The 22,059-nt window shown below is 35.0% G+C and overlaps 1 protein-coding gene across 1 annotated transcript in view; it reads left to right on the plus strand.

Annotated features, from left to right (window-relative positions):
* TYR (tyrosinase) overlaps positions 1-22,059 on the plus strand; it is an 83,251-nt gene that overhangs the window by 18,658 nt on the left and 42,534 nt on the right. The window contains exon 3 of the mRNA XM_037137607.2: positions 15,828-15,975. Within this exon, the coding sequence (XP_036993502.2) occupies positions 15,828-15,975 (148 nt within the window). The remainder of the gene's footprint in view (positions 1-15,827; positions 15,976-22,059) is intronic.

Consider the following 22,059-nt stretch of genomic DNA (forward strand, 5'->3'; position numbering starts at 1 on the left):
TAAGTAAAATAGGGACTGCTATATGATGGAGAAGACTTTGTCGGTATGTATAAATGTTTTGAGATATTTAGGGCAGAAGCTACTCTCAGGGAAGAGTTAATACTTATATACTAGGTTCACAAAAAGTAAGCGAGTCATAATTTCTATGTATACCAATACCTATCAAATTTTCGGCCAGTGCCTTGTTTCCTAAAGCAGAAGGGCAGCGACACCAGAATAAGTTCATTGTACCTGTTTGTCAGAAATGCTCAAGTCAGGATTCTGTGATAGCCTGGTAGAAACGTGTGAACACTAGGGGACATTTTCAGTTTTGCAGAGACAGACTTCTTTAGGCCCAAAGACATCGTTCTGATATCTCAGTGGTAGAAACTCATAGTTTTATTTTTTTTCCAGAAATAAAAAACAACTTAAAAACAGAATAGTTTAAAATTTAGGGATATTATTGCTTGATACTCAGTAAACTTTTAGCAGCAAGTGCAATAATGATATAACCTAAGCAGACTCTGTAAAAATTTAAAAAAGGAAGTATCAATCACCATGTATGTATATGTTTTTAATGACTCCTTCATTTCTTTTATAATCTACTAGTTGTAGTGCCATGCAAATTGTTCTCACCAAATGTGAATATTGAGAAAGTAAAGTAATTTATTTAAGGCATGTGACATCTTTGCTATGAATTAAAAGGTGCTAGTGGTGGGCATGCAATACAATGTACAGATGATTTGTACACTTAAAATCTATGTAACTTTATGAAGTTAACTACTTAATAAAGTACTTAATTACTGCCACCTGAAAATATTAATTTTTAAAAAGGCAAAAAAAGAGACAAAACATTATCTAGAAATTTGAAGAACTAAAAACTGGAAAAGAAAACCACTGTTTTCATTATAACTATAAAACTTTATAATGGGTATGCATTACTTGAATAAATATTTAAAAGGGAAAAACAGATATAATAAAAAAAGAAAAATAAAAGGTGCTGGTATTATATGCTGGTATTTTAGGAGGCTACTTTGAAGAGATAAAGACAAAAACTCCCCAGATTGAGAAGGGCCCTTTAAAGAGCATTGAAACACTGATTTTGAAGGTGTATAGTACCATATTTAAACCTCAGTTGTAACATTATGAGCATCCCTTCTCTCAGTTTAGAAATTTATTTAATAATTATATATTTAGGCTATTGTAAAGATGTATAAATACCTAGCTCCTACTACATGTACAAGAAATGTCTCCCTTTTCCCCCACTCCTGTCCTCTCTGTAATCTTCAGTCTTCTAAACTCTCCTTATAATTTAGCATAAGCTGTTAGTCTTTATGATGTATATTTATTCATATTAGATGGCTTTCATTTCAGTTTTTCATCATTTGAATTCACTGTTGTGGAAAATAACCATTTGCTACAGAAGAATCTCATTTTTTCCAATAACTCAACTTGAAAACCTAGAACATTTTTAAATAGAAAAGTGCACCTCTTCTAAGTATAGAGTTAGCATTGTATATATACAGGTTTTATTTTCTTGGGACAAATCTCAGATGAAGATGCTACTACTCTTAGCAGTAAATAATACAAAGAGAAAAAAAGAATTCTATTTTTATGTATTTATTCATTTAGCACATATGATAGACTTCATGATATCAAGGTAAATTATCTATATCCCATGTATCTGTAGGACTGCTTTCTAATCTTCTACAGTGCATGATCTAAAATATTTTTTGGTTTCATTATCTATTTACAACTCTTACAGTATGAAGAGAACTCCAACACACTATTGTTTACATAGGTTACATTTACAGCTATGTACCCTTCTTAAAACTTAAGCTGAGAAAATTTGAAAATATTTATTGACTTATTAAAATAACAAAAAGTTATTATATGTTAGTAAAATAACATAGTTAACATATATATGTATATATATATAAAATATTAAGCAGAATGATACTGCTTCATATTTTTGAAAAAAATAAAAGAAGATACCTGGATTCAATGCCTGCTTCTATATTCAATATATTGTACTATTGTATTTGGTTCAAAAATTTGAAGAAAATCCAGCCTCATACAGGTATAAAATTGAAATAAGGAGCAGGAAAATCTCATACATTAATGAAAAAACAGCAGTAATAGATGGCACATACCTTTTTAGAGCTTCAAAATACATCTTAGAATAAGGGATCTGAGAAGTTCTACAATATAGAGTTGTTTTGATTTGTTAAAACTTAAATATTTCCAACTAATTTGACAATAAAACCCACCCAGCACCATCACCTTATATCTTTATTTTCCCAAACACTCTAAAAATCTTTGGGTTTAGTCAGGCCAAGATGGAGGCATAGGTAGAAATGTTTCACTCCCTCACACAACCAAAAGAAAGATAACAACCAATTTAAAAAACCATAAACAACCAGAAGTCCTGGAAAATCAAGCTGCATGGAATTCCAACAGCCAAGGAATTAAAGAAACAGTCATCCAGACCAGTAGGACGAGCAGAGATAGGCAGCCAAATGGAGAGGACCCAAGGCAAGGTGCCAGACTGTGTGGGTGAGGAGAGGCTGGCCCACCCAGAAACCAAAGACTCAAAACCTCTAGCTGTAAATACTATGGGGGTTGTGAAGGTGGGAGAAACTCTCAGCTCATTGGAAAGTGAGGCTAGAACTGAGCAAGTAAGCAGTACTGTTCCCTCTCTGACCCCTCCCCCACAGATAGTGCCACAAAGCAGCAACAAGGGTTGCCCCACCCTGGCGAATACCTAAAGCCCCACCCCCTAACAACTTAGCAGCTGTGCTGTGACAAAGAAATATGGCCCAAATGAAAGAACAGATCAAAACTCCAGGGAAAGGGCTAAGCCACAAGGAGATAGACAACCTATCTGATGCAGAGTTCAAAATACTGGTAATCAGTGCTCACAGAATTGATTAGGCTCAGTCGCAACATGAAGGAAGAAATGAAGGTTACACAAAGTGAAATAAAGGAAAATGTACAAAGAACCAACAGTGAAGGGAAGAAAACCAGGATTCAAATCAACTATTTGGAACAAAAGGAAGAAACAAACATCCAACCAGAACAGAATGAAGAAACAAGAATACCAAAAAATGAGGTGAAGCTTCAGAACCTCTGGGAAAAGTTTAAGCACTCCAACATCTGCACAATAGGGCTGCCAATAGGAAGAGCAGGAAAGTGAAAACTTATTTAAACTAATAATGAAGGAAAACTTCCCCAATCTGGTAAGGGAAATAGACTTCCAGAAAGTCCAGGATGACCAGAGAGTCCCAAAGAAACTAGACCCAAGTAGAAACATGCCAAGGCACGTTATAATTAAGTTACCCAAGATTAAAGACAAGGAGAGAATTTTAAAAGCAGCAAGAGTAAAGGAGACAGTTACATACAAAGGAGTGCCCATAAGGCTATCAGCTGATTTCTAAAAAAAAAAAAAGCCTTACAGGCAAGAAGGGGCTAGAAAGAAATATTAAAATTCATGAAAGGCAAGGACCTACATCCAAGAATAACTAGCAAATCTATCATTTAGAATGGAAGGGCAGATAAACTGCATCTCAGATAAAGTCAAGTTAAAGGAGCTCATTGTCAATAAGCCCTAATTATATGAAATGTTAAAGAGGCTTTTCTAAGAAAAAGAAGATTAAAACTATGAATAATAAAATGACAACAAACTCATAACTATCAAAAATTGACTCTAAAAAAGAAAACACAAGCAAACAACTGGAATAGGAACAGAATCACAGAAATGGAGATCCCATGGAGGGTTTTCAGTGGGGAGGGGGGAAGAGGGAAAATGGGGGAAAAGTACAGGGAGTAAGAAGCATAAATGGTAGGCATAAAATAGACAGGGGTAGATTAAGAATAGTATAGAAAATAGAGAAGCCAAAGAACTTATATATATGTACAACCCCATGGACATGAACTAAGGCAGGGAGGGTGCAGGGCAGAAGGGGTATAAAGGGGAGAAAAAAACTGAACAACTGTAATATCATAATCAATAAGATATACCTTAAAAATTAAAAAAAAATATTTACAGATTTCCAGAAATGTACTTGGGAAAATTTGCTCTAAAATTAAAATGTTGCTTCTAAAAATACCAAGGATCAACTCTAGTGTCCATCTTATTAGACCCAATTGATTTTGTGCCAGAAAGTATGAATAACTATTCTCTTCTTTCTTATAGTTATGTTTTACCAGGTCAAAGTGATTGTTCATATATTTAGATGGAGACTTCAGTAAAAATTTGTAGTAGAGCTTTAGTTAGATTCAAGGGAAAATAATGTGAGATAGAAGCTTATCTCCAATGCTAAGTATATGGTGCAATGCCACGTTTCTCAAGATAAAATCCATCCAGTTCTTAAAATTCATTAAGGTTAATGCATTTTACAACTCTAAGGACACCATTTTTTTTTTGTATTGTACTCCAGAGAATAAAAGTGTCATAAAATATAATGTAAGTTGTATTCCCTAGGGTTTTGCTTTAAAAACTTGCTATAAATCTATCCCCATAAAAATTAAAAGCTAAAATAAAAGAACCCAAATAGCTAACTTTTATTAAGAGGTTACTAAGTGTTAGGTACTTCAGTAAACAATTTGCCTACCTTTTATAAGCTTCATCCTAAGTGGTAAGTTCTATTTATAATCCTCATTGTATAGATTTTAAAAATATGTCAAAAAGGAAAATTTATCTGCTTATAGCAACATGGATTATAAGAACCAGAGCTAGAATATGAAATTTAGAAATGTGATAAGCATGCTAGCATCCTTGAAGAGAGATCACTTGAATTCAAGACATGATGAGACACTGAGTAAGTCATTCAATTTCACATAGCACATCTTTTTATTTATAAAGCCAAGGTAATATTTCTCTACTACATGTCTGAATGTTTACATGAGCATCAAATAAGATGTCTGTTAAATGTGGAGAGCCTTTGTTACATTATAATGAAGACAAGGTATTAGAATGTTGTTATATTTTATCAATAATTTTAACTCAAACTGCATTGATTTTTCTTTTTCCTCCTGTAGAAATTTCAGAACCTTGTGACAGTGACCTCAGAGCAGGGGACTTGCCAATAAAAGCTCTGAAAGCTTGTGACTTGGAATTATAACTTTAGTGCTTAAATGAGTAGGAGAGAATACATTAATAAAAAGGCTCAGTTTATAGGCAGAAATGCTTGAAATGTGGCAATTGATCAAGATAAGAAACTTCACTTATATAAACACCAATTGCAACTGTGGTTCTATGTGTTCTGAGATTCTGCAGGCCATTAGTTTTGTAGGATATTGGTGAATTAGTCTAGTTCTCCCTCTACTAATTAAAGCTCACTTTAAAATAGTGTAGGAAAGAAAAACAAAATAATGTGGCTTTAAAAAGACAGACTTTATTTTGCTCTTATGAAACAATACAGAGATAAATAATACAGGACAGAGTGCAGGGCTACCATCCTCAATTCCCAACTATCTCTTATCTTAAGTAGCAGGAAGAGCACAAAGTAGAAAGTGGAGTGCATGCCCATTCCTATTTAAGGACATAAGTGAGAAGTGTCTACCAACAATTCCATTTCATACCTATGTCCCGACAGATATGGCCGCACAGCTCTAAAGGAAAACTGGAAAATGTTTTCCAGCCTAGCCTTGTGTCCAAACATTTAGATTTTCATTATTAGTAAAAAGACAAAAAATAGTATTAGTGGAAAAAGTATCAATTTCTAACACAATCTCTTTTCCATAGACTGGGTACTTTGTTAGAGCAGCCCAAACAGATTAAGACATAGGAGCTGTAACAAACCAACCACCAAATTTTAGTGGCCAAACCTAATAAAAATTGATTTCTTGCTCATACAAGACCCAGTTCAGATGTTAATGTTTGGTGGCTGGCCTTTCACGTGGGCACTCAGTGACTCTACTGTCCCCCAGCTCTCTGATGGACCTGCATCTGTTGGGAGACAAGGGAGCAGGGTGTTTAGAGAGTCCTACAGAAGGAATAGATGGGCCAACCCTGCCAGCGGCCCATGTACCTTCTGCCCACATGCCACTGGATGCAGTACATTCACAAGGCCACACCTCAATAGGAAGTTGGTTGCACATCCAGGAGTTTGAGGAAAGAAGTTTCATGAACACATCAAATGGATCTACCTGTTGGGTCTCTCTATTTGAGCTTCTTCAGCTTTTCCTCTCTAGAGGCCAGTCATTGCTTGGGGTTTTAGTTTGGGGCTGAGCTACCTTATTTACATTCTAGCCTAAATTCTTGGCTGACAAAGATAATTTATTTTTCTCTCATATCTCATTGCCTTATTCTCCCTCCCTCCTACAATATTTTTCCACTTACCAATAATTCACTAAGTAGAAAAAGGCCATGACATTCTGTTTCTATTAGTCATTGTATATTCTTCTTTCCAATGGCATCTCCCAAAGTATATTTCATAACTTGTGGGTGACTCATTGTTTTTATTAACATGTTTTGTTTGAATGAACAATAACCTAGCTCTTATCTCCTAACATCCATTATCATCTCCATGCTGAGCAATACCTTGGATATTTTTCATACAAGCTGCTTAGTCTTTTCTCTTTATACAATTAAGTATTCCATCAGGAGACTATTGAGAGAATGACCTATTACATAAAGACATAAGAGCCAGAATCAGAGCCATGACCTGTCTTAGACACAAATCTTGGAATGTAATGGGAACATTCCAAAAAATTTTAGCTTAACTGATTTTAAAATTATGTTAGCAACTGGAGTTACATGTTTTAGAGGGAAATAACTATTCTGTATTTATTTATCCAACAAACACTTATAAAGCAATCTACTGTGTTCAGGCACTTTGCAAAACATTAGGAATAACTGTGAATATGATGCAGATTCTTTTCTTTTGGAACTTACAGTCTAATTAAAAACTGAACCATTAATACCTAGTTATAATCTAAAGGAAATAAATTATTAAAAAGAGGGAAGTATAAATGTTATTAAATAGAGGTGCCTAATCAAGTGTTTATTGTCAGAGAAACTCTGACTCAGGATCTGATATCCTCAAGGATAAGTGAAGCAGTTCAGAGAAAGTGCAAAGAAGCAGAGGGGGAGAAGTTACAAGTTCTTTCCAATAGCCTACTAAAACAGCCTTACAAATTCCAGAGAGTCCTTGTAATTAATAATAACCATGGGTGTCAATATTTTCTGCTCCTAAAACTTTTCACACTTATTATTTTGGTTACTCCTCTCAAAAGCCTTATAACATTTGTTATTACATTCATCTCACCGATAAGGAAACTGAGATTCAGAGAATTTAAAAAATCTTAACAATGTCATGCGAGTAACAGGCAGCAAAACTGGATCATCAATAGGGGAGGTCATCTCCCCAAGTCTTTCAAATAGAGGGACATCATTTTAGAGGAAGCAGAGAGCAATGGCTAAGAGTCAGACTCCTTGGGTTAAAATCCTGATACTATCTCTTACTAGCCAGATGAATTTTCATAAGTTTAACCTGTTTTCACTTGAAATCCTTCATTTACAAAGTAAAGATAAGAACAATACCTACCTCATGTGTTTTTAGAAAAGATTACTTTAGTTAACATTTGTAAATTACTTAGAACAGTCTCTGTAATAGAAAAATGTCATTGAATAATAAAGTCAGTCTTGCATGTCAATGTGCTAGTTTTCTCGCTCTCTAGAGAAACAAATTCTAAACTACAGAGTAGACTAGCATTTGAGAACTCCACTGGACAAAAATTGTTTCAGAAAAGCATTAGTCCTAAATTGAACTGATACCCAAAGTGTAACAAAATGATAGTACGTTCTACTTAGAAGTACTTTTTAAACACAATCTCTAAACTGCAATTATATCCCCAATGAATTTTTGAAACTCTATCAGGGAATTCAAAACAGAAACAGACATCTGTCTTAAGGAAGTGAACATCTGGCCTTATACTCTACACTGGTGGCACTATCAAGGAATTTCAGCCTTTCCTGCACTTCGTGACAAGAGTCTGACTGATCCAGATGATTGTGGGCCACCCTAAGTCCTACGATAGGAAGCTTCTAAGCCCTCATCCAGAGGAAGAGGGAGCACAGAAACCACTGCAAAGGGCTTTCTCTGCCCTACCAAGTGTGTCAGTGGAGAACTGGTCTGGATCAGGTGCCTCGGTTTTTTCAGCATTTTAATGAAAAAATTAAAAGAAAGAGAAAGAGAAACAAAGGTGCTGTTAGAACTAGGAAAAAGAACTAGAAAAGAATGCTGTTGTCTTCTTTATAGAGTTACTATGAGGATTAATTTATATAAGAACATAAAGAAACAGCCTAATGCCAACCATCCAAGAGTTGAAAGTACAGTAATGGTAGTAACTTGTTGCCAAATGATAAATAATAGTAACAAAGAGGAATGGAAAATATATGAATTGTATTTCATTTATAATTAAACTATGAAGATGAGGCTTTGGGATATGTAAGCATAAGGAAACACTATTTGAAATTGAAGGTTGATAAGTGCAAACACAACTGTAAAAAATTCAAAGATACTTTCAAGTGATTTTAATCAAAATATCTTAAAAATAATTACCCTTAATTTAACAAAAGTACAATCTTTATTATGTCTTCCTGCAATTAACTTTACTTTATGTTAACTTTTTATTCATGATGTATGTTTGCTCCTGTTATACACCCATAGCAATAATCCCTATATACAAATTTATAGATATAAAAGATAAAAACAAAATAGTATAGTATAAGGAGAAGACCATAGGATTCAAAATAAGAAGGCTGAAGAGACAGCTTTGGAATTAGCCATTCAGAAGACATGTGACCTTTAATATATCATCAGGATTTCTCAAGCTCAATAGTGTCTTCATCTGAAGTACAGGCAGGTTCATACTTTGTCTCCTTTAGGTAAGGAACATCCATTGGTGAGCTGGAGTTGACACATCTGCTGTGAGAACTGATAGCATCTTTTTCCAAACTCTTTACCCCATGACATTAAGTTGATACTTTGAAATTAACAATCATGAAATATTTACACCTCGAAAATTGACAGGTGCTATGAATCAAAATATTCTCCATACTCCCCCACTTCTTCTCTGAGATTTAGTTATTAATCTTTTGCTAGTACACTACTGGGAATATCAATGAGAAAATGTGCCTGAAAGTGTTTTGCAAACTATAACATGTAGTGCAAATAATGTTATAATATTCATTATGGAAAATTATAGATATGAAATCTGAGACTTGCATATTAAAATATCATCAAATTATTTTTCTAATTAAAAAGCAAAGATATAAGTGAGATAGTAGGACACATTAAAATGATTTAATTGACTTGTATATCATAAAAAGGGCCTATCAAATCAAGGCAATGAAGATTACATAGAACCTTTGCCAGGCAACTGACCATCTGTTTGCCTAGGACTAATATGGTCTTTCCGAGGACCAGGACAAGCTATGTAATTTGTAGGACCCAGTGCAAAATTAAAACACTGGACACCATGTTTGAAAATTATTAAGAATTTCAATATAGCAACAGCAGAGAGCATTAAGCCAAGCATGAACAGTCCTGGGTAACAGTTGCGTGCTTATGAAGGTGGCTCACCTAGGACTTAGGACTTTCAGTGCTAAAGCCAGAACCCTGGAGGCAAAGAGACTAGGATGGTTAGCTACGCTACCTTTACTTCAAACAGATAGTTAGTATTAAAATATTATTAATGTTTTAGCATGCACGGTGAAATATACCAAAAAATACCAAGTATTATCAATTCAGTCATAAGAGCAGGAAGAGAATACGGCTTAAGTCATACTTTATAAAGATCTTTGCATATTTCATTCTGCACGACTTAGCGAAATAAATTATACTGTTGTGTGGTTCACTGTTCCCAAGTCTTTCCAAACACACAAATCTAGTCTTAGACTATAGAAAGTCAGCATAAAATTGTTCCTTAAAGCAAGTTTCGGACAAATTTTAAATGAATAAATGAACCAGTATTCTTGATGTTTAAGGTAATTCTATAGATGTGTTTAGAAATTGGAAATCAGATCTATGAAATGTTGAAAAAAATCACTAGATGATATAATTACATAAAGCAAAAGATTAGACATGCATGCACACACAAAACACATGCACAAACATTGAGGTTACCAAGAGGAGAAATTAATCTGATGTTTAAAATAATAGACAACTTAAAGTGAAAACACATGAAATAGTTCTGTGGATCTCCTGTATTGAGTTCATGAAGAGGACTGTGACTCATTATGACTGATTCAACTTTATGCAAAAAATGAAGGTAGAGGAGTCGTTCTCAAACTCCGTGCATATCAGAATTTCCTGGAAGACTTGTTAAAGCAAGTGGTGAATCCCACTGACATTCTGCTTCAATAGGTCTCTAGTAGGGCTAGAGTGTTTGCATTTCTAACAAGTTTACATGTTGTGTTGCTAGTTCATGCGTTTGATGACCACAGAATTTATGGAGCATCTGTGATCTTAACTACCATTTAACATGTAATTAGATGGCAAGAAACAATCACCCACCACTAACTACATTTACTTCATTGCTCTGCTTCATAAATGAGAGAATTCCCTGAGTCAAATCAAAAGTATTTTCTAATAAATACAAATGCTAATTAGTTATGGCGGTAGGACTAGCACTCTGAGAAAACTTGAATTGTATTAAAAGTTAATGTTCCTATTATACCTAAGGACTTGCTTAGATCCAGAATCCTTCCTGATCTGTAATATTACACTTCTACTGCAATTAGTTTAAAATACAAGCCTTTTAAAAGTACTCAGCCATCAAATAGAACCTCTTAAAATTATTGTGTGTTAACTTGTGAAGCTATGCATGTCATAGTTTCTGAATTAGGTTGCACGTTAGAAGAGTAAATTAGAGGGTATAGCGCCAATGGGTCTAATAGTCACTTCTCCTCAGTCTTCATATGCACTAACATATATTTTTCAATCTTCTTTTTACTTTTTTTCTCCAATTAAATTTGTGAAACTGTGAGATATTAATATTGGTTAGAGATTCACTTAAAATAAAACTAAATCAAATAAATTAAATGTACTGTGTTGTGAAGATTTAACAACACACTTTTCCACATTTCAAAATCCAAAAGGCAACATAAGGTATACCTATAGCCCATCTTAGTACAAAAGAGCATACTGAATTAAATAAGATTATGTGTGAAAATGTCTGCCCAGTGCCTGCCACTCAGTAGTTGCTCAATTTTTTAAACCTTTTTAAGGGTCCACATTGGAACAGTTATCAATGTAAACACAGAAGTGAGTGATGTGAGATTTTTTAAGGTAGAAGCATTTTTAGACTGCCACAATATAGGAGAAAAATTCAAGTGAAGGAAATAATATATTCAGATAAATAATATATTCAATAAAGTTTTTAAAGTGTGAGTTCAGTTTGAAAGGAGGGAGAGCAACTTAGCCTAAACTGGTGAATCCAAGCCTTGTTACACTTAACCGTCACCTGAGGTGTTTTTAAAACTCCAAGTGCCTGAGCCCCACTCTATACAATTATAATGATCTCCAGGGATCAGAGATAGGTAGGCATCTATATTAAACAGACAAACACTCTCAGAGTACTACTGGGAAATGAAGGAGAAAGAGGTGGATTGACAAGCTGCAGTTTCTTATTATTATCACCAGCCTGAAACTGTATATATTAATTTCTGGTTGGAATGTAGCATGAAGATTTAAAGGCATAACACAGAGTAATTTGGGCAACTGTTACTATCCTTCACAAAGAACTTTGAGCCATTTTGGCATCTGTGACTGCTAACAAGGTCCCTGCTGGATTATTAGACTTTCCACCCAAGGAGATTTCTTGGACAAGAATGAGGTGATACCATGTTCTGCATGTCACAGTTAATGGATGAAAATAGCAAGTCAATACATTCATTTCATAGTCCATAGGAAAAAGAGGTTCCTACTGTGTGTCGGCAAGTCAGTACAGACACAATCTACACCTAGTCTACAGGAAAAAAAGCATAGGTTTTGAAATCAATCAGAGCTATATTCAATTCCTTGATCCCCTCAATTACTAGCTAGGCAATTACTAGAATGTCAATCCTACTTCTAGAATTAGAATGGCAATCCTAGGATCACCCAGGAGCACCTAATGTTAAATGAAGGCAAGAAGCAAGCAGGTTTCTGTAGAGCAGTGGAGTTCAGGAAGGGAAAAGGTGTCTGGTGCTGGAATGGGTTCTGACAGTGGAGAATTTTGATAAAATAGGCTTTTCTGCTAGTCTTGATTAGTAGCTCTCATGATAAGCACCCATTTAGCAAATTCAATGAATTTATAAAAATGATAGTTTCTACTGAGGAAGCATCCATTTTATACCAGATTCTATATTAGGTGCTTCATACGTGCTATCAAAATTAATCCTCATGAAGATTGTAGAGATGGGCATTAACTATTTTTTCTCCTACCAATAAAGAAATCAAGGCTCAAAGAAGATAACCAACTTGACAAAGGTCATACTTTCTGTAAGTAATGTAGCATTTAAGCCATGGTCTAATTAGCTCTAAAAGTCCTTCCTCTATGGTAGTATCTTCAAATTTGGGTAGACACACTACTGCAGGTTCGCTAAGATTTGCTAAAGAGTACAGGGCATGGAGAGCTTTAAGGAAATTTATTTCCATGTCCTCCTTACAAGTATACTTTCCTGCAGTGAATCGGAATGAGAAGACCCCTTGAAGGTGCTCCTTTACCATGGTCTCCCTTCTCTGAATTTTCAGAAGAAAGGCATACCTTTCCCCTATCCTGAACCCATTCTCAACACAGCACTTTCCCAGAAAGGGTAAAAATGTACAAGTAGAGAATTCAAAATATTGTGGCAGTGTTGCAGAAAGGAATGACTTTAATAACTAGGTAGCAAAAGTATTGCAAGTCAAGTGATTTGTAAATAAATTTATAAGATTGCTTTCATTAAAGAATCTTGATTAAATTGTCAGTTGATGAATAAGATTAGTCAGATCCTGGATCAGTACATCATTTTTGGCATATATAACTAAAAATGACTTCAAATCATTAAGTGAAATTAATATGAAAATATTTTCATTCTAACCTATTTATGAGGACAAAATTTTCTTAGGACTCAATTTATTTTTAAAAATTTAGAATAGAATTTAGGTGGAGCTTTATTCTTTCTAGCAATGAATAATATTCATTCATTAATCTCTGAATTTTAAATTAAGAATCATTCACCAATATAATTAAGAAATAAATTTTAAATAAAACTTTACTTTTCATATTTAATAATTATTTTATTTGTTGATTTGAGAGAAACAGAGCCATTGATTTGTTGTTCCATTTATTTATGCATTCAGTTGTTGAGTCTTGTATATACCTTGACCGGGGATTGAACCTGCAACCTTGGCTTTTAGGAATGATGCTCTAACCAAATGAGCTATCCAGCCAGGGTCTAATAATTATTTTAGGTGTACAAATTGCCAGTTATAAAAACAGGTATGGGGAGGTAAAGTACATCATAGGAAATATAACCAGTAAAATTATAATAACTTTGTATAGTTTCAGATGGGTACAAGATTAATTGGGTTAAATTATATAAATGTCTAATTACTATTTTGTACACCTGAAATTAATATAATGTATGTCAATGGTAATTGAAAAATACAAACATTTAAAAAATAAATTATAACTAAATTATTTAATGATAACTTAATCCAGGAGATTAGGTTAATGGTCACATGAAAGTTTTTACAAGTTTAAATTTTTATACCTACTGTTGTTAAAGAAAAGCAAGACAGGCTTTTCTTAACAGCTTTTGAAAAAACATTTCAAGTATCACTTATAAAATATTTATGCATAATTCTGTAGGAAAGTAGAATAAAAGAAAGAGATTAAATGAAAAAAGAAAAACCCATAAAATTTTAGAGTATAATAAAGTATGTTTAGGTATTTTTACATAAATGATGGTAAATAAGATCCATTTTCTAAATGTGATGTTAAATTTTTAGTTTTTAAATTTATGCTATTTGTAACATCCCTAAAACTGTGTCTTCGGAAACTATTTCTAATTATGATTAAAACATTTTGGAACCTACTTAAAAATATGTGTGAGCATACATAAAATGTAGTTTACAATTTTTCATTTGATGCTACTCAGGAATAAAGCTTGAAGTCCATTGCTCTACAGAACTTTGCCCTGCATGATAGGGGACTCATTGCTACATGGGAAAGTCAGTAAAGCATGAGGTTAAGAGCGTAGTCTCCACAATAAAACAGGGTGGTGTTCTAACCTTAACTCCTCTTACTTGTTTTTTAATCTTAGACAAGTAACTTGACCTCTCTAAGCCCCCTTTTCCCAAGTCTATATAATAGAGATGATGAAGATACTTATTTTGTAGCATCATTCTCAAGGTTGTATGAAATTAGTCATGTCAAACTCAGAAAAATTCCTGCACAGAGTGATTGTCAATTACAAAAGCTGACATAGATAAAAGAGTTCAGATGGGAGGTAAGTGATTGCTCTTGGACAAAGCTTCCAGAGGTACCAGGGCTTGGTATGGTCTCTTAGAATGAATTCAAAAAGCTAAAAGAAGGGAATAAATTCCCAGCTGAGGAGTCAGAACTACTCTGAACCACAAAGCATCAAATACAAAAGTTAAGAACTGCACCTTTAGAAATGAAGGGGTGGATTACAAAATCCTACTTGCATAAAATAAAGCTAGACCTCCCCTGCCCAAACTGTAGTGCCTTAATGGTGTCTATTCTACATCATCATCATTGTCATCACTGTCATTACCATCTTACCAGTTTCTGCTTGCTTGATATTTCTAATCGCTGAAATTCAATAATATGGCCTTGGTCATAGTTCCCTAACTTGGTTCCATCTTAGAATTTAACTCCATTACTCCAACATCTTTGTCTCATTTTGTCTTGAGTTCTACTTATATTTTGTTTTGACCAAATGGACTTAAATGATGTCTTATTCTACCTCTTCCCAGGAAGTGAGAGAGAACACAAAATGTCAAGAGCTCAGATCTTGAAGCTTAATTAAAATTAGTGAAAATCCCAACTCTATCACTATTTCTGTAGCCTTGGGAAACTCAGAACTTCTCTTATTTACAATGGGAATAATAATTTCTAATGGACAGAGTTGCTATAGATTGGAGGACATATATCACAAAAAAAGCATTTAGTCCAATTAACATTCAGAAAATAATAGCTCTTATAATAACTATTATTCCCACAATTATTCCTGATGCAGTGAATGGAACAAATAAATGGAGTTCTGATAAACTCTGAAATGATTGTTTTGAAAAATCAAACACACTCTCACCTGATGCGTGTTCCCCCACCCCCTGCTCCAAACCCCAGACTGTTGATAATGCACAGCGATGTGGAAGGTCAGGCATATTATACTTTGTCTGGAACCAGAAACCAGAATTAAAAGGTAACCACCAGAACCAGACAGCAAAAGAACACATATCAGGCTAGAAAGATCTGTTCTAAGTGTTACAGACTGAAGTGAGAATAACTATGCTGATAATTATAAAAAAGGTCTAACTACTTTTTAGTATCTAAAGGAGGAATAATAGGTGGGAGCAACAGAAGGGGGTACAAATTGGCTCTACCTAAATTATCTGATTAATCAGTTCACAGTACCCAGATTAATACCATTCAATTCCAGAAAGATTTATTAAATACTCACTGGCTATTCAGAATGTAAAAAATCTCAGTACAGAATGAATTTTAGTATTCATTCAATGACTTTGAATTAGGCTTGCACTTGTTATTGTAAACCAAATGAAACGATCGCTTAGATTTTCAATCACTAAAGTAAACTAATTTTTTTACAATATTCTTTTTACTAACAGGATTTGCTAATCCACTTACTGGGATAGCAGATGCCTCCCGAAGCACTATGCACAATGCCTTGCACATGTATATGAATGGAACAATGTCTCAGGTACAAGGATCTGCCAACGATCCCATTTTCCTTCTTCACCATGCATTTGTTGACAGGTTGGTGGACAGTTCTTTATAAATTATGTGCATATTGGTATAAAATGAGTGTAACTTTAGCTATTCCCTTTGCTAAGGAGCTATCATGGCCTATTGTCTCAGATCAGGTTCTCCAAGAAACAGAATTTAAACTAAGGAATTGAATGTTAAGGTTTTACTGAAGTATTTTATTACAGAGGAACTAGAGAAAGAATAAGTAAAGCAGGTAAGAAAAAAGGAAGAAGCCAAATAAGTGTCTTCACAATTTCAGTCAAACTCCCAGTCTCAGCCACATCTTGGTACAGTGTAAAGTACACCTCAGTTTGTCTTGCCTTAAGACAAAGGAACTGATTTTTTGGATCTCCACATTGAATAGCCATTGGCTACAGTGTTTAGAGTCAGGAAGGTGGGCACATACAGCTGGTGCAAGGCTATCTAATGCCATTCGAACAGGGCACTAATCTGCTGTACCTCATATACATATTTTCTCTTTCTGGCATTACATTGTTATTTCTTCTTTTCCAACCTCAGACCCTCACATATAAGTAGATACAGTCTTTGATCTCAACAATTGGCCTGAGAATTATATGAGCAGGTCTCCAGGCGGGATGCACTATGGCCCAACCATCCTGTTTAAAGCAATTTAATTCTCCTGGAGCTCCCCTCTCCCTTATTAACTCTTATAATAGCAGAAGAGAAAGTATATGGAGGATGGTCAGCTGTCTGTATCTGGTATTCAAGAGGAGAGAAGAAAATAAACATCAAATCATGACAGACAAATGTAGGGTTCTTTTTCTGTCCCTTCTAAAGTAATTTTCTCACAACAGCTAATGAACAAAGGGCACAGATTTATACCAACCATTAAGATAATACTGTCATTCTCTAGTAAATATAACAGGTTCTATTTTTCCTGTTGTAAAGATAGGGAAACTAAAACTGAAAACTAAGTGTTTTACTCATCACCATTCCCACCTCAGTGATGCTCCCAGGAACATGGACATGATATTAAATAAGAAAGTGACCAGTAGCCTGGAAGATTATTAGAAAGATTGTTATTGCCTTCAATGGCAACTCTAATATTATAGAAATTAATTAATATTACAAGTCAAGTTTTACTCAGAACACAGTTATTTATTTATTTATTTATTTTTAGATTTTTTTTTTACAGAGAGAGGAAGGGAGAGAGAAAAAGAGGAAGAGAAACATCAATATGAGAGAGAAACATCGATCAGTTGCTTCTCAAACATGCCCCAACTGGGAACCCAACCCATAACCCATTCATGTGCTCTGGCTAGGAATTGAACCAGCATCCTTTTGCTTTGCAGGATGACTCCCAACCAACTGAGCCACATCAGCCAGGGCCAGAAAATATTTTTTAAGAAAGTGTATAGACACTAAAATTTTCATAGCAATTAAATACTATAACCACTTATACCCATATATAAAGGAGGGTTGAATAAACATCTTACCAGAAAAAATAGATTGAAGTTTTTTTACTAAGTCATTGTTTATATTGTATTATCCTTGTGAGTTTTGGGCATTTTTCTCATGAATTGAAAGAATTCTATATTTCCTAGACACATTAATGTCTTAGGCAAGGAATCTCAAACTATAGTTTATAGGTCAAATTTATCTTCTACCTTCTTTGTAAATAAGATTTTATTGGCACACAGGCACAATTACTTATGAACATGTTGTCTATGCCACTTTTATGCTACAAAGGCAGAATTGAATAGTTGTGACCAAGATCAAACAGCCCACAAAGTGAAAAATATTTAGTTTTTATCACCTTACAGAAAACAATTTGTTGACCCCTTCCAGACCACAAAATTTCGTACTTATATACCAGATAAGAGAAAAAAAGTTGAGCTTTTGCTAGCCCACCAAATATATATTTATTAAAAAATGATTTAATTTAATTCAATATCTGGAGTCATGTCTAACAGAAATAAAGCCATTATGCAGGTGGCTTTTAGATGCCACTCTCGACAGCTTGGAGAATAAAAAATTTCTGCCCTCCCAGAATTCTTGGCTCAATTTATCTTAATAGTCCTGGGGTGACTTCAGCCTGCCCAGCTCCATCAGCACTGCTGGCAGTCTCAGAAGGACTGCTACTTCAAGCACTGCAGGGCTAGGAACATAAGTATCCACTGTGCTGTCCCCCCTGAAACTCCAGCAGAATGTAGAGGAAGACCAGAGGCTGCTGATAGTGGGGAACTATGGAATAAGACAACTCCAGACTTGCCTGGAGAAGAATTTGTAAAAGTAGAGATCAAGGAGAATGAAGAAGCAGTGTGAAAGATGTTTGTTGAAGTCATCAGGGAGTTTGAGGAGGTTGTGGTGCAGGAGAAGCCTGATTTTGAAATACATGCAATAATGTGTGATGATGATCCACTCACACCTAAGGAAGACTCACAGATGCAGCCTGGTGAGGAAGAAGATGAAAAAGTTTGTCCACCAGCAGTAGGAGCTGCCATTAAGATCATCCCACAGTTAATGGAAAAGTTGGGTCTGCCAGCAGTTACACAGGCCTTTTCTGAAATTAGTAGTGAGCCCTGGCTGGTGTTGTCAGTGGACTGAACACCAGCCTGTAAACTGAAAAGGTTACTGGTTCAATTCCTAGTCAGGGCACACACCTGGGTTGCAGGCTAGGTCCCCAGTCTGTGGTGTGTGAGAGGCTACCTATCTGAAACATAAATCACATTGATGTTTCTCTCCCTCCCTTACCATCTCTCTAAAAATAAATAAATAAAACCTTTAAAAAAATAGTAGTGAGGAAGGCAACTACTTCCTTTTCAGAGCCTGGTCAGAGGGCTGATGGGATCCCATGTGGTCTCAACAGGATGACTTAGATTTGCAAAAAGATGATGAAGATACTTGAGATTCATTGATCAAAAAATCTGGTGCTCAGAATGCAGCTCAGATAACTGCTTTTCAAATGACATAATCGAGAAGATAATGAGAAAGAAAAAAAGATGTGGCAGATAAAAAGGTGTGGCAGATGAGATGGGGAGAAAAATTGTGACCATTGAGGCTTAGAGATTCTTTTATTGGACACCTGTCTTTGGACCAATGATCTGTGAGTCCTAGATTTTTGTAGCCAAGCAGAGGTGTGTATAGGAATAAAGATTAAAGGTATTGGGTATGTTCAGAACTGTCCCTAGCAGTATCAGTGTTCTTATTAAGGAAAAGATAAATCAGAGATAACTTGATCTACATCAGTGATTTTCAACCTTTTTCACCTCATAGCACACATAAAGTAATTACAAAATCTGTGGCACACCCACCAAAAAATATATTTTTTGCTGATGTGACAGAAAATACAGGTATATTTTTGATTCATTCATACCAGACTGCTTTGTTGTGTTGGCTTTTGTCATTTTTTTATTTGACAATTTAAGGCAAAAGAGGTCAGTACCCCTATCTAAACAGTCAGGTATTGCATGTTTTAAAAAGTCTTGCAGCACAGTGGTTGAAAACCGCTGGTCTACATAGTAGTAAGTTTTTTGGGGGGTGGGGAGATGAACCTCTGTTATATTGGTGATAGGAGCTAGTGACCAAGTCAAAGGAGGAAAATTAAGAAACAAGTGTTTCCAGGCAATGTGAGTGAAGAGCCTCCTATCCTTTGGCAGAAGCTCACCTAGATTGTGCTGGATTCCAAATCAGGAATCTAGAAATATGGGACGATTTCATTGCAATGCCTTGAACATGGACTATCTCAAACCCTTGCATCCCCCAGTGAGCTCTGATTTCTAAACTTCTTTGAAAACCCGTGTTCCCTTTTCTAACTTAATATTTGGGGACCCTGCTCCTTGGCTTTTCTTTTCTTCTAGTACTTGTCAGTCAATATCTAACACGTGTTTATTTTCCTGCCACCCACTTTTATGTAAAGTACAGACAATACCCGAGAGAGTTTCAAGAATAGTCTTACTTGGTTACTAGGAATGTGTTTTTATTTATTAAGGATAGTTTTGTGCTGAGGCTATGACAGATTTAAAAATTAGTGGATTAATTCTTTGTTGTGTTGCTTTCACTATTGAAAATAAATAAAACTTGGTATTTAAGCCTCCAAAAATAAATAAATAAATGAATAAAATATAGTTTTTTTTAATTTAGAAAAATATATAAAGCAGAAAATTGGGAAAATTGCCTAAAACCTATTCTATCATCTAACAAAACAGCTGTGGCTTGTGTGGCTCAGTGGATTGAACACCAACCTGGGAACCAAAGGGTCACTGGTTTGATTCCCAATCAGGGCATACGCCTGAGTTGTGGGCCAGGTCCCCAGTAGGGGGCACTCAAGAAGCAACAACACATTGATGTTTCCCTCCTTCTCTTCCTCCCTTCTCCTCTAAAAAAATAAATAAATAAAATCTTAAAAAATAAAATAAGTTTAAAAAATTGGGGAAGTATGGAAAGGATCAAATTAATAAAATAAGTCCCAGTTCACTATTCTCTTCTTGTCCCCAGGAAAAAAAGCATAATATTTATCTTGTGTACAGTAGAGAATTGTATTTGCACATGATTCTGTACTTTTTTCCTACTTAATCATCTATCTTAGATATATTTCCACATCAATACATGCAGATCTACTTTTTCCATGTAAAACCTGTTTTAGAATTCCACTGTATGTCAAGATAATGAGAAGACAAAGCACCAGCTGGGACAAAATATTTGCAAAACACACATCTGATAAAGAATTGTTATCCAAAATGTACAAAGAACTCTAAAAACCCAACAATAAGAAAATAAACCAGATTTTTAAAATAGGTCAAAATCCTTAACAGATACCTCAACAAAAAAATACATTATGGCAAAAATGAGCATATGAAAATATACTCCACATCATACATCATTATATTCCTTCATAAACTGAATTAAAATAAGATTCCACTACACACCTATTAAAATGCTCAAAATTCGGAACACTGATGACACCAAATATGGCGGAGGATGTGGAGCAACAGGAATCTCATTCATTACCAATGGGAATATAAAATATTACAGCCAGCTTTGAGGACAGTATGGCACCTTCTTACAAAACTAAACATACTCTTTTTTTTTTTTTGCCATGTGAAGCAGATTTATTCATCTATAATTCTGACAGTTCATTTACAAGTCAACCAATGACCTTGCAGATGATACATAAAATAATATGCTCTTCTCCATTGTTTTCCCTCTTTTCTAAAATTTTGTATTTAATTTTTTTCTTTTTTAAAAAAATTATTTAGTTATTTTTCAAGTACAGTTTTTTGTCAATTTCTCCCATCCCAGCCCCCCCCGCCCCATGTCCTCACCTCCCTCCCACCCCCCCCCCCCACAGTCCTCATCCCTGTGTCTTTCATACTTGTTCTTCAAATAAACATACTCATATGGTCTGGAAATCATGTTCCTTGGTATTTACTCAAAGGACCTAAAAATGTATGGCCACTAAAAAACCTGGACATAAATGTTTAGAGCCACTTTATGATTGCCAAAGCTTGGAGGTGAGCAAAATGTCCTCCAGTATGTGAATGGATAAGTAAATGACGGTACATTTAGAAATGGAATATTATTCAGCAATAAAAAGAAATGACCTATCAAGCCATGAAAAGGCATGGAGGAAACTTAAATGTATATACTAAGTAAAAGAAGCAAATCTGAAAAGTTTATATACTGTATGATCCCCAAATGTCTGACATCCGGGAAAAGGCAAAACTATGGAGACTGTGCAGTGACCAGTGTTTGCCAAGGGCAGGGATGGGGGAGATGAGGGAGAATAGGGAGAACACAGAGGATTTTTAAGGCAGTTAAAATACTCTGTATGATACTATAATGGTGGATATATGTCAGTATATATTTGTCCAAGCCCTAGATGATGTACCACACTCAGAGTGAACCCTAACGTAAACTGTGGACTTTGGGTGATAATGACGTGCCATGTAGGTCCATCAGTTGTAATAATGCACCACTCTGGGCGGGGGGGCAGCGGGTTACCTGGGAAATCTCTGTACCATCCTCTCAATTTTGTTGTAAACCTAAAGCTTCTCTAAAACACAAACCAACAAAACAGAGGTAAGGCCATGACCTACGTAACATTTTAAGTAACTGAAATGACTGGTAAAC

Source organism: Artibeus jamaicensis, unplaced genomic scaffold, assembly GCF_021234435.1.
Source record: "Artibeus jamaicensis isolate MK-2021 breed Jamaican fruit bat unplaced genomic scaffold, CSHL_Jam_final contig_64, whole genome shotgun sequence".
Classification (NCBI taxonomy): Eukaryota; Metazoa; Chordata; class Mammalia; order Chiroptera; family Phyllostomidae; genus Artibeus; species Artibeus jamaicensis.